The sequence below is a fragment of the Heterodontus francisci genome, chromosome 4 (genome assembly GCF_036365525.1).
Source record: "Heterodontus francisci isolate sHetFra1 chromosome 4, sHetFra1.hap1, whole genome shotgun sequence".
Classification (NCBI taxonomy): Eukaryota; Metazoa; Chordata; class Chondrichthyes; order Heterodontiformes; family Heterodontidae; genus Heterodontus; species Heterodontus francisci.
The window spans coordinates 37,840,421-37,857,655 of NC_090374.1; the positions used below are offsets into that span (position 1 = coordinate 37,840,421).

The window sequence follows — 17,235 nt, forward strand, 5'->3', positions numbered from 1 at the left end:
TCTTGATCATGCCCCCTACATTTACGTCCAAATCGTTACTATATACCACAAAAAGCAGGGGACCCAGTACTGAGCCCTGCGGAACGCCACTAGAAACAGCCCTCCAGTCGCTAAAACACCCATGAACAATTACCCTTTGTTTCCTCCCACTGAGCCAATTTTGTATCCACCTTACTGCATTTCCCTGGATTCCATGGGATCTTATTTTTTTAATCAGTCTGCCATGTGGGATCTTGTCAAAAGCCTTGCGAAAATCCATGTAGACCACATCAACTGCACTTCCCTCCTCTATCTTCCTTGTTACTTCTTCAAAAAATTCGATCAAGTTGGTCAACAAAATCTTGCCTTAACAAATTCATGCTGACTACCCTTGATTAACCTATGCCTTTCTAAGTGACAGTTTATCCTGTATCTCAGAATAGATTCCAATAATTTGCACACTTCTGAGGTTAGACTGATTGGCCTGTAATTATTCGGTTTATCCTTCGCTCCCTTTTTAAACAGAGGTACAATGTTAGCAGTTCTCCAATCCTCTGGCACCACACCTATGTCCAGTGAGGACTGGAAAAGGAAGGTCAGACCCTCTGCTATTTCCTCTTTTGCATCTTTTAACAGCCTAGGGTACATTTCTTCTGGCGCTGGTGATTTATCAACTTTCAAGGATGCTAATCCCATTAATACTTCCTCTCTCCCTATGATTATCACATCCAATACACTCCTCCTCCTTAATGACAATATCTGCATCATCTCCCTCTTTTGTGAAGACAGATGCAAAGTATTCATTCAGAACAATACCAACATCTACCACCCCTACACATAGGTAACCTTTTTGGTCTTTTATGGGCCCTACTCTCTCCTTAGTTATCCTCTTACTCTTAATGTATTGATAAAACATCTTTGGATTCACCTTGATTTTACTTGCCAATATTATTTTATACCCTCTCTTTGCTTTCCTAATTTCCTTTTGATTTCACCCCTCCACTTTCTATACTCCTCTCAGCTTTCTGTAGTGTTGAGTTCTCGGTGTCGGACGTAAACTTTCCTTTTCTGCCTTATCTTAATCTGTAGGCTCCTTGACATCCGTGCCGGCTCTATAATTGGCCATCTCACCCGTTTTCTTTGTGGGAACATGTTTACTCTGAACCCCTTGAATTTCCCCTTTGAATGCGTCCACTGCTCTGATACTGATTTACCATTTAAAATTAGGGGTTGCCGTTTTAGGGCGGAGATGAGGAGAGATTTTTTCTCTCAGAGGGTTGTGCAACTTTGGAACTCTCTGCTTCAGAAAGTGGTGGAGACAGGGTCTTGAATTTTTTTATGGCAGAGGTAGATAGATTCTTGTTAGGCAAGGAAATCAAAGATTATTGGGGGTAGATGAGAATGTGGAATTCGAGACAGAAACAGATCAGCCATGATCTTATTGAATGGCGAAGCAGGCTCGGGGGGCCGAATAGCTTACTTCTCCTAATTCATGTGGTCGTATGATAGAATGTTAGCTGATCTCCAGTCTTCTGGCACCACAGAGATGATTGGAAGATGATGGTCAGAGCCTCCACTATTTCTTCTCCTGCCTTTCTTAGCAGCCTTAATTGACTGTAAAGTGCCTTGGGACATCCTGAGGTCATTAAAGGCGCTATATAAATTCAAGTCTTTCTTTTTCATTTGTAACTAGTACATGGGACTTGGGTAACTGCATTAACAATCAGTGATCTCCTGCCATGAAGTTGTTTCCTATGCTTCTACTGGAGGGTGTCCTTTGGCCCAAAACAGGGGTACCACCCTTTGCTGCTGCTTTTATAGCAAGACCTGTAACTTTTCCAAGAGAACTATGCTGCTCATATATCGCTGCAGTACCACTACGAACAACTAGTCCATATTTCTGTCAGCACCACAACTGTCCCTTTTATAGTAGACTGCAGCCCTTGAAGAGCTGTGGCCTCACTGGATTTTCCATTATATAATGGGCCAAGCTTTGCATGTGTCAGCAGCCCATTCAAATTAGGGGAGGAACTCCATTCAGAAAATGCAGCATAGTCGTTGTACTCATGGCAGCATGAAGATGCCTGAGACATGGATTAGCTCACATATGTTTTTGTTTGATTATTGCTCCTTTTGAAGAACACATTACCTGTCCTTTGGTCAGATTACAAGAGCTAAGGTCAAGTTTACCAGGTTGAGAATGCTGTACAGGTACTGACTGCTCTGTGGCACAGTGTATTTATATAACAATTAAACTTCAAGAACCTGATGTTACGGTCACGTGAGGAGGGTTCGAAGGGCTTCCCTCTTTTCCCTCTCCTTGTTCAATCACAACAGGTTTAATTCTTTATTAAAGTGGATGTACTGACCAATTCATTATGTGTTTGATTACTTACTTGCTATGATCATAACAAGAACCAATCGGACAGGTTTTCTTGAGTTAACAAAAAAAGGTTAACTTTATCATACCTAAACGGAACTGCTGAAAATAATAAAGTGCACACCAACTTTCACAGATACACACCAGAGGTGATGGTGTCGTAAATAGTGAGTAAGAAAGCCTTAGATTACAGGATGATATAGATAGGCTGGTAAGATGGGCGGAGCAATGGCAAATGGAATTTAAATCCTGAGAAGTGTGAGGTGATGCATTTTGGGAGGACTAACAAGGCAAGGGAATATACAATGGATGGTAGGACCCTAGGAAGTACAGAATGTCAGAGGGACCTTGGTGTACTTGTCCAGCAAGTACAGGTAGATAAGGTGGTTAGGAAGGCATATCGGATACTTGCCTTTATTAGCCGAGACATAGAATATAAGAGCAGGGAGGTTATGATGGAGCTGTATAAAATGCGAGTAGGCCATAGCTGGAGGACTGTGTACAGTTCTGGGCACCACACTATAAGAAGGATGGGATTGCATTGGAGAGGGTGCAGAGGAGATTCACCAGGATGCTGCCTGGGCTGGAGCATTTCAGCTATGAAGAGAGACTGGATAGGCTAGGGCTGTTTTCCTTAGAGCAGAGAAGGCTGAGGGGGGACATGATTGAGGTATATAAAATTATGAGGGGCATTGATAGGTTAGATAGGAAAAAGATTTTTCTTTCCCTTAGCAGAGGGGTCAATAACCAGGGGGGATAGATTTAAGGTAAGGGGCAGTAGAAGCCTGATTTAGGTCGGGAAAAACTGCCCGACCCGAACCCGACCGAACCACAGCGGACCCGAGCCCGACCCTGCCCGAGTCACTCTGATTTTGCCCTGAGCCCGACCCGACCTGAACCCGCCACTACTGGACCCAACCCGAGCCCGACCCGACCATGACTTTACTTACCTTCCCACTGGGAAGCTCTACCGAGCTGCAGCGCATGCGCGATGACGTCATAGTGACATCATCGCACTTTGTGCAGACTCAGTTTCGTCCCGGACTCCCAGCTCAGATAAGTTTTTTTAAAATTATTTTCAATACTTACCAGCAGACCACTTACTGTGTGTGTCTGGCCCGACCCGACCCGACTCGACCTGGACTCGGCCCGACCCGACCCGACCCGAGCCCAAAAGCCGGCCCCGGAAGATGGGCCCGACCCGAACTCAACACATGTCGTCGGTTCCCATCGGGTTTGGGTCAGGGAGCAGGACTCTAAGGGGCAGGAAGTTTAGAGGCGATTTGAGGGAAAACATTTTTCACCCAGAGGGTGGTTGGAATCTGGAACGCACTGTCTGAAGAGGTGGTAGAGGCAGGAACCCTCACAACATTTAAGAAGTATTTAGATGAGCACTTGAAATGCCATAGCATACAAGGCTAGGGGCCAAGTGCTGGAAAATGGGATTAGAATAATTAAGTGCTTGATGGCTGGCATGGACACGAAGGGCCTGTTTCTGTGCTGTATAACTCTATGACTCTAGGTTTACACACACACAAATAGATTACATGTCGCCGTTACTTCTTTTGCCAATCACCTTAAATCAGTGTCGTCTGGTTCTCAACCCTTCTGCCAATGGAAACCATCTATCCCTATCTAATCTGTCCAGACCCCTCATGATTTTGAACAACTCTTTCACATCTCTTCTCAACTCTCTTCTCTGAGGAGAACAGCCCCAGCTTCTTTAATCTATCCGTGTAACTGAAGTCCCTCATCCCTGGAACCATTCTCGTAAATATTTTCTGCACCGTCTCTAGAGCCTTCACAACCTTCCTGAGTGCGATGCCCAGAATTGGACATAATACCCCAGCTAAGGCGAAACCAATGTTATAAAGGTTCAGCACAACTTTCTTGCTTTGCATTCTATGCCTCTATTTTAAAGCCCAGGATGCCATATGCCTTATTAACCACTTTCTCAACCTGCTCTGCCACCTTCAATGATTTGTGCACGTATACCCCCAGGTCGCTCTGCTCCTGCATCCCTTATGGAATCGAATTGTTTATTTTATATTGTCTCTCTTCGTTCTTCCTACCAAAATGTCTCATTTCACACTTCTCCGCATTAACCTTCATCTGCCACATGTCTGCCATGTCCTCTTGAAGTCTATCACTATCCTCCTCACAGTTAACAATACTTCCAAGTTTTGTGTTATCTGCATATTTTCAAATTGTGCCCTGCACCTCCAAGTCTAGGTCATTAATATCGATCAAGAAAAGCAGTGGTCCTAGTACCAACCCCTGGGAAATCCCACTCGATATCTTCCTCCTCTCTGACAAAGATCCATTCATCACTACTCCCTGTTTCCTGTCATTCAACCAACTTCATATCCATGCTGCCACTGTCCCTTTTATTCCATGGGTTTTAATTTCGCTGACAAGCCTGTTATGGCTTTTGGAAGTTCGTATACACTACATCAACCATAATACCCTCATCAACTCTCTCTGTTGCCTTATCAAAAAATTCAATCAAGGTAGTTAAACACGATTTGCCTTTAACATGTTCGTGCTGGCTTTCCTGAATTAATCCACATTTGTCTGGTGGCTGTCAATTTTGTGCTGGATTATCATTTTTGAAAGCTTTCCCACCACCGAGGTTAAGATGACTGGCCTGTAGATTGTGGGCCTATTTCTTCCACCCTTTTTTCAACAAAGATGTAACATTTTCAATTCTCCAGTCATCTGGCACCACCAGTGTATCTAAGGAGGATTGGAAGATTATGGCCAGTGCCACAGCAATTTCCACCCTTACTTCCCTCAGCATCCTTGGATGCTTCTCAGCTGGTCCTGGTGACTTATCAACTTTAAGTGCAGGCAGTCTTATGAACTTATTGTTCCATTAAATCTTACACCTCATTCAACAAGGTCAAACCTTTTCGAGGGTTTTTACAGTGAAACTAACAGCGTAAAGGGCAAGTTTCTATCAGTTCAGTGATTTCTACTTGATTGCAGTCTGGGTGGGACTTCAATAGCACAGAATTACTGACAGCAATTTCAGGATTTCCACATTTAACTGTACATGTGCAGACTCCAGCTGTTAGTTTCAGAGGACTCATGACAGCGAATGCTGATAGTTTCACCGTCATTACTGCCACAAATTCTGGACTGTTAACAGTCAGTGTGCTTTTAATTAATTATTTTTTAGGCTTTTCTGAGAGACATGAGAAAGCACTATAAAAGTGCAAATCTTTCATGTGTCAAATTGTGGTACATCGGAATTTTGTGCAAACACACTAACCAAAGTTGTTAAAAACAGTGGTCAGACTGATTTCTACTTGAGAACATTCTTGTCTCTTTTTCCTAAGGCTGGAACCCAAATCAGTCTGGCAGACGTCTCCAGCAACGGTGAGACCTCTACAAGCTGGTACAACATGCTACATTACAAGAACATAAACATTCATAATCCAAAGAACAAAGTACAAAGTGAGGAAGCCTCGCTCACACCTCAGCCTTGCAGCACTGTAGACAAGGTAAGGATTATTCAGAGGGACTGAATTAGGTTTGGTGGAACCATTGTTTGGAGCCAAAAACAGCAGGTTAGTTCTGGTTTGCACATATACCTGGAAGTGGAGTGCCATGTTATAGGATAGTGGGAGAAGTCAGGAATATTCCTGTCTCTCTAAAGTGCTCTCACTTAAAAATTATTATAGTTCAGCATTGAAATTTGGATATCACAGTCTGGGCTAAATTTAAAGCAGCCATTTGAAGCAGGAATAGTGGTGTGGGAGGGGGCGGGTGCGGAGAATCGCGTTGGACGCGTCTGCCCATAAATCCGACGTCGGTTCTGGATTTAGTCAGCAGCAGGAAAGCACCAAGGCGCCGTTGCTGCCACGATGTGATGGGAATGCAATTTAAATTGCTGAACACTTAGTTTTAATACATTAATATCTAATTCATTGCAATTCAATGGGGTTTTGAAATTAAGAGGACAACGGGCAGCCCTCACATACCTTCAGATTCCCGACTATTGAAAGCTGGCAGCACTGAGGGGAGGCCTCAGTCCCGCGACAGGTAGGCAGCCATGACCAGCACTGTACAGGGGAAGAGGGGAGAGTGGAGGCCATTGCTGGCCTGCAATGCTGTACGCTGCAAGGGGGGTTGTGGTCTCGGGTTATCTGAAGGGGGGTGGTCTTGGTCTTACGAACATATAAATTAGGAGCCGGAGTCGGCCACTTGGCCCCTCGAGCCCACTCTGCTATTCAGCAAGTTCATGGCCGATCTGATTGTAACCTCCACTCCACATTCCCACCTACCCCCGATAACCTTTCACCCTCTTGCTTATCAAGAATCTATCTACCTCTGCCTTAAAAATATTCAAGGACTCTGCTTCCACCGCCTTTTGAAGAAAAGAGTTCCAAAGACTCATGACCCTCTGAAAGAAAAAATTTCTCCTCATCTCTGTCTTAAATGGGCGACCCCTTATTTTTAAACGGTTACCACAAGATTCTCCCACAAGAGGAAACATCCTTTCCACATCCACCCTGTCAAGACCCCTCCAGCTCTTATATGCTTTAATCAAGTCACCTCTTACTCATCTAAACTCTTGGCTGGGAGTGTCGGCTGAGCAGGATCTCGGATGGTCTGCAAGGGGGGGATTTGGGTTTGGGTGGCTGTATCGGGTGTCCAAACTGTTGGGTGAGATGTTTGGTTGCCCAGACTGCTGGATGAGAGGGTCAGCTATCAGCAAGAGTAGGCACTGAGGGCCATCAGGTAGTCTGCAAGGAGGGGTAGCAAAGGCACAGCTGCCAAGGCAGGTTCGTCCTCGCAAGGACAGTGCTCTGGAGGCATGTGTCTCATGTACCCTGTCTTTGTGGACCCCTGTGGCATGATGCAGCATCTCCGACAGAGAGAAGGCCAGGAGGCAGCTGCACCTACCCGTGAAGCTTCACGAAGAGAGCAACAGCAGCCGGACATGCCAAGAAAGGCCCACCTGTGCCAGTAAGTGTATGGGACTCAAATCAGCTACTTCCACATGTCTGGGCTGCATTGTAAGCGAAGACTACACCTCTCAGCTGCAGGACAAGCTGCAACCTATGGGATTTGGGGATTACCCTATGCCAGTGGCCCTGAAGATCACAGTGGCACTAAACTTTTAGGCTTCTGGATCATTCCAAGGTTCCACCGGGGATCTGTGTGGGGCCTCCTGGGTAGCAGCCCACTGCTGCATCGAGGAGGTGGCCAAATCCCTGTTCAAGAGTGCCAGCGACTATTTGCACGACCAGGCCGACCATGACAGTCAGGCTGAGAGGGCCGTCTGATTCGGGGCCATTGCTGGATTTCTCTAGGTGCAAGGTGTGATAGACTGTACGCATGGGGCCATCAAGGCTCCAACAGACCAGCCACCCACCTTCATCAACAGGCACCAGCAGTATTGTCATGTGTGTCCTGTGCCCTGCCTGCCGTCCTTAATTGGGTGGCAAACGTGGAGGTGGCCAAATAGGAGGTCGTCTCCCATAAAGTTGCACTGGTGGGCACGCTGCTGAGAAGCGTGGGCTTGGGACTGTCAAATGGTCCCGACGCAAGGTTGTGTCACCTGCAGGGAAGATTCCCCCCTATGATTCAGTATTTGATCTAATGGTCAGATGACATTTGGCAAAGAAGGGTATGCATATGTTGATCAACAGAGTGTTTTGTATTGGAAAGCTCACTTGTAAAGTGAGTTGTAAATTGCAAAGACTCAGAAACTTATTAGTTATCTCCAAATTGTTCAATAATGCATTTGAAATGTACAACCTGGAACCACTTGAAGCATTGAGAGGTTTAACTTCATTCTTTAACAAGGAGAGGTTAGCAGGGGTTGTGGAGCTGATTCTTTGATCTGATGATTTTATTTCTGGCCAAAGTATGATCAAACTTTAGTCAAATGCCTTATTGTCTGAGGAATTTGCCCAGCAGGTTTTTAAAATTAAGATACAAATGGCATTACTAAATTATGTATTTGTAGTTTAAGTACAACAAGTAATTTCCATGGGCAGAAACTGCAGTTAATTTTAACCAATGTTTGGCAGAGACACTGCATTCTTTTAGGGGAATCTGAAATGCCTTTGTATCATACGATTTGCTGCTCAAGTACTAAATTCTACTTGAAAGAAAATAGTTCTCCATATTCTGCCTTGACTTCTTTCAGTTTCATTGCCTTTCTTCTCTTCATATCCAGCAGGATGCTGTGTCTGCACTCCTGGAAAGGACATCTGTCGAGCTGCAAGCAGTTGAACAGGAACTGGCAACAGATGAAGGAGATGCTGCACCAGGCGAAGAATGGTACTGTAGTCCTTGTGATATTATGTAATTTACCTTATCAATGGAGCATTCTTCTCTTGTCTGTATAAGAACAGGGACAATGAAGTCCCACATGTGTTCCGCTGGACTCCCACCATAACTCCCTAGGGAGTCTGGCAGAATGTCCTGCATCTAGGGATTTTTGGGCCCATGTTACTAACTTTTTGCCGAAGACTGCAGTCCCAAGCAGCGGTTTCCTTAAGGACCACTGTGTAATCCTCCAAAATGACACAACATGGATGGAATCCAAAGCCTGCACTCAGAATCCACTGTCCAAGAGCTCTTCTAATGCGACACCCTGGGCAGGTACTGAGTCGAAGTCAAACATTCTCTAGAGGAAAGGGGAAAGATGAAACTACAATAGTTTTAATGGGACTACTGGGCCTACAGTTTTAATAGAGTGCTTTCACTTGTTCTTTGGATGTTGCGCTGCTTGTTGACAAGAGAAAGAGTGGTGATAGCAATATGTCTCAGCTGTGGTGATAGCCCACAACTGGGCAACTCATTAATCCAGCCATACAGAGCAGCAGCTGTCACAGGGGAAGGTCGGCTACAAGTGGCTTTCAGACCACATTATAAACATTGATGATACATATCGTGATTAGTTGACAACTCCAACAACTGTTGTATCTTGCAGCAACCAAGATGGGTAAAGGCAAACTAGATAGGCTTTGGTGTTTTTTATCTAGCAATGGCTCACTTCCTATACACAGAAGTAATAACACAGAAGCAGGCCATTCAGTCCAACCAGTCCATTTCATTGTTTACCCTTCACACAAGCAAATAGTTCGAAGTACATTTACCTACCCTGTTCTTCAGTCCTTCATCCACCTATCCAATCTAACCTTGAATCTTGACAAAGGGTGTGTTATGACCAGGTGAGAAGGGGTCTAGGGGTTCCCTTTCAGTCTTTGCCTGATCTAGCCATTACAGGATTTAATTTTTTTTTAAAACACTGTTTTTAGCTCCCGCTCAGTGAATCCTTGTTCACAGCCTTCCAATTCTAAGGCAAATAAATCAATTCAGACAGGTTTTCTTAGATTTAAACTAGAAAGATGGAAGTTTATTAATCTTAAACTCTAATTCAGATAACAGCTACGAATATGCGGTGCGAGCACACTAGCATGCATACGCGATAAACACACACGCAGATAGAGACAGAAAAAGTAGAAAAGAATAAAGGGGAAGAGTTTGAGGCAATATGGGGATTATAGTCACAGTCCTTTAAGTTCAATGTGGAATCTTTGGTTGCCGGTAAGTCATGCAATTCGTTGGGGCCCAGTGCAAGCTTCAGCTTGTTTCGATGTTGGAGTCCTTTCTCTCTTGAGGTTTACGTGTCTTCCGTGGGTCTGGTGGCTTGGGAGAAAGCGAGAGAGAGACAGCCAGGAGAGAGGCTTGCTTGCTTCCAGCTTCAGTTGCAAACTGCCTTCTGTTCCTTTCTGTGTGGCATAATTCAACTCCAAGTTGGCCAGCAGGTCAGTCATGTGACTATCTGGCTTAACAACTCCTGCGTTTATGTATTGTATCATCTTAGCAATCCCTGGAATGCGCTTCCTTATACCTTCAATGTCTGGTGATCAAAATACCATTTGGGTTAATTGACCCAGGGAGTAGTCCTTTGTCTCCACAAGCACCGTCTCTTAATATGTAAATGTCCTTCAGTCAAAGATCTGGTGACCTCCTTAACAAGTCATTTCTTCACTGCAGCAACAGTTTAAAATCAATGTTCATATGACAAAATTAATATGCCTCATTCTTGGCAGGTAGGGGTCTGGTGGAACTAGATAAAGTCCTGTAAGATTTTTATAACTTGTTGCTAAATATAGGATGGAGATGCTGGTGGAAGATACTGCTGAAGCACAGGAAGAAGGAGATGGTGTTGGCAAAGAGGCAGAGGTGGAAGAGGACGCTGCAGAACTGATTGTATTGCAAGAAACGGCTCAGAGTATGACTGATGAAGAAAGTGGTGGTGTGACAGAGTCGCACATAGTGCTACCAACTCTGGTAGGAATGTTTACTGTCGTACACCTCCATTAGAAAGGGAGCCCAATTTTTTGCCGTGCTCAAGATGTCTCAGCACTGAACAATTATTGGCTGTGCAATTATTGGTTCCTTCCCCCAAACAATGACAAAATTTATACATGTTTGCAATTTAGCATGGAATGGCACAATAGTTGCAATTTTACAGTTGGGAAAATTGGATGTGGGGGTAGGGAGGAAAAAAAATATATCAATTGAAGCTATTACAGCAGCTGACATCCCTGGGCTGATAGGAGCTTGTGTCTATTTGAGTAAATGGAATGTCCAGCTGGCTGGTATATTATCATGTCCAGTAAGTTGGCTGCGCAATTAAGTAAGTAAATCTTGAGGGAAACACAAAATGTGCCAGACTTGGCAGATCTTGGCATTAAAATCTGGCTGCTTTAAGCAAGTTTTTACACACTAGCTATGCCCATAATCCTGGCCACTAAATGTTGGAATGCCAGTCATCAGGATGGGTGACAATTACCTCAGGATTCCATTGCACTGTCCACCATCCATGCCTCTTAAGCTTGCAGTGCGGTTTTGCCTTGTCGTTTGTTTGAATGGTTTTGACTCTAGTGAATAGTTGATGCATTTATATTGTGAAGCCACTACTTTTTCTAAGTAATCCTGTAACAACTTAGTGCAAACAGAGTTTTGTTTGAAATTGAAGTGTGACTTTTAATTTCTGCCCACCAGACCTGGCTGTGGGAAAGGTCTATACAGGCTAATGTTGTGACAATTTTATTGCTGTCCTGTGTGGTCAAACTAAGTGGCAACTAACACTCCTAGTGACAGCCATTTATATTGCTGCCCCTGCTCTGTCGCTACAAGACGAGCCCAGGCAAACTGCTTCTTTATATTGGCTTAGGCTTTTTAAGAGTTAGTTGCACTACATTATTTATCTTACAGTGTTGGGTTTGCTCTTAAAATGCAACATTGATGTTTGGTGAACTAACTTTTGAGCAGTTCTGATAGTTTCCATTGAACAGCAGCTGACAGAATGTTTGTGCACAGGTTGATAAGGAAATGAACACAGAGGAAGATGTTGTGGAGTGTGTTGCTGTCAGGCCTAAGGACAGGACCAACCTGAACAATAGACAAAAGCATTTTGTGAGGAACAGCATGATTGTAAGATCCCAAACCTTTTCTCCAGGAGAAAGAAATCAATACATTTGCAGGGTAAGAAACTCTTCTTCATTGTATTGATAGCAATTCACAATTGATTGGTTCATACACAATATTTTCTATAAATATTTGTCAAATCTATGATCTTGTGTTCCCGACAGCTCAGGTGTATGTCACCAGCCCGCAGCACGTGACAGATCGTGGATAATGGACAGAAATGCATAGGCAGCATGCCTGTGAATTCCTGTAATATGTTCCCTGTATGTGTGTCTCCATGACAGGAGCATGTGTTTGCAGAATAAGCCCTAGTATGTCTACAGGCACATGTGCATATTAAAAAAGTGATCTCAGTATCCCTTTACTGGCCAGTATGAAGTTATTAGACCTATACACCATGCTCCTGCTGTGTTTCTACCATTATAATACGATAGAATCATAAAGTGATACATCACAGAATGAGGACATTTGGCCCATCGAGCCTGTGCCAGCTCTTTGAAACAGCTATCCAATTAGTCTCACTCCCAGCCCTTTCCCAATAGCCCTGCTAATTTATCATGTTTAAGAATTTATCCAGTTCCCTTTTGGAAGTTATTACTGAATCTGCTTCCACCACTCTCTCACACAATGCATTCCAAATCATAATAATTCACAGCATAATGTAATATTCTGCATACTGTTAATCTAATACAGAATATCTAAAGAGTCCGATGGGTTAAAGGTATCAGGAGTTTTATTGAAATATGTCTTACTGCTATGCTTACATCTTCCAATACTGTACACGGGGAATTCATATTACGTGGTATTACATCACTTCCTGTGATAAGCTTTACAGTATGATTAGCATATTAACCCAGTAACAATCCAATGTCCAATATACCACATTATACTGCACATAATAAAAAATTATCCCCATGCCGCCTTAATTTCTTTTACCAATTACCTTAAATCTGTGTCCTTTGGTTACCAACCCTCTGTCACTAGAAACAGTTTTTCTTTATTTACTCTATGAAAACCCTTCATGATTTTGAACACCTCTATTAAATCTCTCATTAATCTACTGTGCTGTAAAAGGGAACCCAAACTTCTCCAGTCTCTCCACATAACTGAAGTCCCATATCCCTGATACCATTCACTGTCCATTACAATCTCAACATTCATTAGGATGACTTTTTTCCATGTTTTCTTACCTCATTTGTACCAGCGAACTTGCTGTCTACCATCCTTAAGTACATTACTTCCTTGGCCCTCATTGTAATGGAACCATCAATAGTGACCAGCACTGAACAGAGACCACAATTGTGTTGACAGTAGCACTTTGTGATAGAGCCCAAATGGTAGCAGAATTGAGACAAAAGTGTAATCAGGGAAGTGAGTTATTATAATAGCATCCTGGCTGCAGCTGAAAAAAAATGTGCTGGGACTCTACTCGTCAATATAGTGGAACTGGGGCAATGATCTGAAGGTTCTGAATGATTTCACAGTGACAGACTTTGAATAGGTACACCCATTTTTAATCCTTATATTTTAATGTATACAATTCCACAGTGGGGTTATTAGATTGATTATAGAGGACCCATTAGATGTCTGAAATATGAGTTACACTTGGTAACTTAATATAGCCATTTAGAAGTATGTCAGTATTATATGATCAATGTACTAAGAATAATTTTGGATAAGAATAGATGCATACAACCTTGTTTTGGGAACAAGTTGTTGCAGCCAGTTAATACGCTGTCCTTCACCCCTTGGACCTGGGTTTGTATCCAGCCTAGAATGTTGAGAGGAAAGTCTCATCTCTTTGCTGACTGTCAAGTTGCACATGGTATGCGTTTGGGGAGTCTTAATGCAGTTCTTACTGGGCATGGATCCTCAACATGAACCTGTCCAGGAATAAAGTGGCAGGTTCATTTTTAAGACAAAATAGAGGACTTTATACTTTACTTCAGGCCTTTGCTACACCTGAGTGGGGAGTGCTTAGTGCTAACACCTGTGTATATTTGAAAAATATTCACTGTGGACGTAAGATGCATTGTGTATTTTAAGCCCCTATTTTTTTCTGTATCAACAGTTGAATCGAAGTGACAGTGACAGCTCAACATTAGCCAAAAGGTCGCCTTTTGTGCGCAATGCCACAGAACGACGAAGCTTGCGAGTTAAAAGGGTATGTCTTATTTATAATTCGCAAAAATATGCACATATTAGGAAAGAGAAAATCTTACCTCAGAAAAATATTAGTAAAATTCTTTGGGACTGTGGGATCTGGATTGTCTCCAGTCTATGAGCAGCCAGAAGAGGGTCATTATAATATCATCTCTGGTGTAGCTGCAAAATATGTTGGAATTGTCCTGGTCAATATAATGGGACTGCGGGAATGTTCAGAGTGATTTAACAATGTCAAACTTTGAATAGGTACATCCACAAACACATTTGTAATCCTTATATTTTAATGAAGTAAACAATTCCACAGTAGGGTTATTAGCTTGTTTATAGAGGATCCATTAGATGTCTGAAATATGAAGCATATTTGGTAACTTTATATAATCGTTTAGAAGTAAATCAGTATGATTTACTAAGAATAGTGCAACAAGGATAATTTTACAATTCTACTGTCCTGGCACAATGAAAAGACATATTGGGAATTTGATATATTGGGGGTCAGCATACTTGATCCACTGTCTACACCATTTTTTGTTAATTATAATCTACTACATATTTCATAGATTGGTTGCCTCTGCTACTACTTATTTTCCAATAATCAGTATAACAGTAACTACTTCTAGTGGATTTAATTGCTTTCGATGAATAGCTCGCAAAGCTTTGAATTTGTTGACACATTATGGGACAGCAGTCGCCAAGGGAGACGGAATGTTGGGGAGTTATAAAAAGATCTGTAGAATTTAATTCCAATAAGGTAAACTTGATATTCTTTGAAGAGTAGTAGGGAGCCAACACATTGAACTACGATGTTCAGTTTTGGTTTCCGTAGTTACAAAAGGACATAGAGGTTGTGAGTCTAAGGAAACAGTTTCAGATTTTACATTATTACAAGTACTGAAAGCAGGCTGAGGAAGTTCAATCATTGTACACTGGGAAAATAATGCATGTGCATGGAGAGGATTATGATCCACGTTTTTGCAATCATGAAGGCAAATACGAATTAGGAGCAGAAATAGGCCATTCGGCCTCTCGAGCCTGCTCCGGCATTCAATACGATCATGGCTGATCTATTTGTGTCTCGAATTCCACACTCCCATCTACCCCCGATAACCCTTGATTCCCTTGCCTAACAAGAATCTATCTAGATCTAGAGCTAGTGGAGATATATATAGGTACATCCTGTATGGGAAGAAGAAAGGAAATGCAAGGAATATAATTACTGTATAAGGCACAGAAACCACAATTTCAGCATCAGAGGGCTAATTTTATCACTGGATTTTCACACTGGGGAGACCGCACTGTCTGCTGGTTGCATATATCAGAAAAGATGGTGCATGGCCCATGGTTTCTCATAAGGACAGCAAGTCATGGACAGAGCATCTGTGATTTTCAATCTGTGTGGCCAGAGGGCTACGATCCCTGCTGGGAGCCCACACTCATCAAATGGGGCCTCATTTCTTGTCAAAATGGGATTCTTAGCTAATTGCAACCCCTTGAAGAATCTTAGCTTGTGGAGTAGTGCAGTGAATGCCACTCAGTTGAAGCATTCGAAAAGATAAGGAAAAGATTCCAGCTTCAAAAAGGGTAGGAGTACAGACTAGGAATTTATATGAGAGGAACACAAAAATGATGTATGCAGCACCTGAAAAAGGCTGAACAGTGGAGTGAGCTGGATGTATGAATGACCAATGTTTGCAAGCTAGAAATTAGGGGAAATGAGTATTCTGCAATCATTTAAAATCCTTTACTCAATCTATGTGATTTTGTTTTGGTGTCCTGGCACAGACCCTCTGCCAACCAGTTGTGAGAAAAACTGCAGAGCACCCCATCCGCACCTCTCTGGACTTGGAGCTGGATCTCCAAGCATCACTGACGTGGCATAGTCGCCTGAATGATGAGCTACAAGTGCTCAGGGATCTAAAGAATAGGTTGGAGGAGGTGAAAGCTAAAGGGGAGACAGAACTGCCCACATGGGTGCTGGAGGATGACAGGTTCCAGAAGCTTTTAAAACAAGCAGAAAAGCAGGTATATATTCAGTTATATTTAAGATTCACAAGTCATTGTTATATTACAGTGTGATCACCTGTTTACCTGATTATTTTGCTTCTACCTTGATGTCTAATGCTGAATCTGGCTGTCTGCTACTGATTCTGATCAGGCTTATTAAAATTGGACTATAAAATCCTTTAAGCACTTCTAACAAAACATTAAATAATATGATATCTACATAGAGCAATACCAGCATCTAGTGACAGAAGATCAGTATTGCAACTATGCGGAATAGTATTATTCCGACTTTATAATAGTAGGAACCGCTGTAATAGTTTAATGCCCCAAACAGAAGGCCTGAGCCCAGCCTGAAATTGGGCCTTGAATCTCATTACTGTTATATTGGCAAGCTGCCATTGCCTGTTGCACTCCATAAGCCACTTGCCCATTGCAGCAGTGGCTCAAAGGTAAATGCCTTAAAGATGTAGGAGTGAAGTGGCAACTGGGCGTAGGGCCAATGGAGGGGGTTGGGGTTGGGCGGAGTTGTCAGTGGTGGTATCTATGTCCTGTCTTGTTGGTGGCAGCAGCAGCTTAGGTCTTAGTGGCCGCTGAAGAACATCAAGGAAGGCACCTAACTCCTGCTTTAGACAACACAATGTTGGTCTCCAAAATTGGCCTGCATTGCGTCCATTTTATTCTTGTAAACCACGAGCAACTTTCTGCCCCTACCTCTCTTAGGAACATAAGGTCCTTTGGTCTCTTGATCCTGTTCTGCTATTCAATTAGATCATGGCTGATCTATATCTCAACTCCATTTACCTGCCTCTGCCCCATATCCCTTCACTAACAAAAATCTATCAATCTCATTCTTGAACATTTCAACTGACTCACCCCACAGTATTTTAGGGGTAAGGGTTCCAGATTACCACTACCTTTTGTGTGAAATAGCCCTTACTGATTTCATTGTTAAAAGGCCTAGCTCTAATTTGAAGACTGTTCCCAAATGTTCCCATTTTTTCTGTATCTACCCTATCGAAAACCTTTATCATTTTAAAGCCATCTACCTTCTAAACTCAAAAGATTACAAGTCACATTTATGCAATCTGACCTCATATTTTAGCCTTTTAAGCCCTAGTATTCTGTTGAATCTGTGCAGTATCCCCTCCAAGGCCATATAAATCCCTTTGCTCCTCCATAGGTCCTCGTGTCTCACTATTAAGAAAATATTTAGATTTGTCTTGCTTGAATCCAAAGTGTATGGATGA

General features: G+C 42.8%; 1 protein-coding gene across 3 annotated transcripts in view; it reads left to right on the forward strand.

Moving 5' to 3' along the window:
• Positions 1 to 17,235, forward strand: part of LOC137368963 (protein WWC2-like) — a 271,726-nt gene that overhangs the window by 241,537 nt on the left and 12,954 nt on the right. For all 3 annotated transcript variants that reach the window (XM_068029350.1, XM_068029351.1, XM_068029352.1), the window contains 6 exons: positions 5,701 to 5,865; positions 8,553 to 8,656; positions 10,501 to 10,678; positions 11,714 to 11,878; positions 13,893 to 13,985; positions 15,767 to 16,006. In XM_068029350.1, the coding sequence (XP_067885451.1) occupies positions 5,701 to 5,865; positions 8,553 to 8,656; positions 10,501 to 10,678; positions 11,714 to 11,878; positions 13,893 to 13,985; positions 15,767 to 16,006 (945 nt within the window). The remainder of the gene's footprint in view (positions 1 to 5,700; positions 5,866 to 8,552; positions 8,657 to 10,500; positions 10,679 to 11,713; positions 11,879 to 13,892; positions 13,986 to 15,766; positions 16,007 to 17,235) is intronic.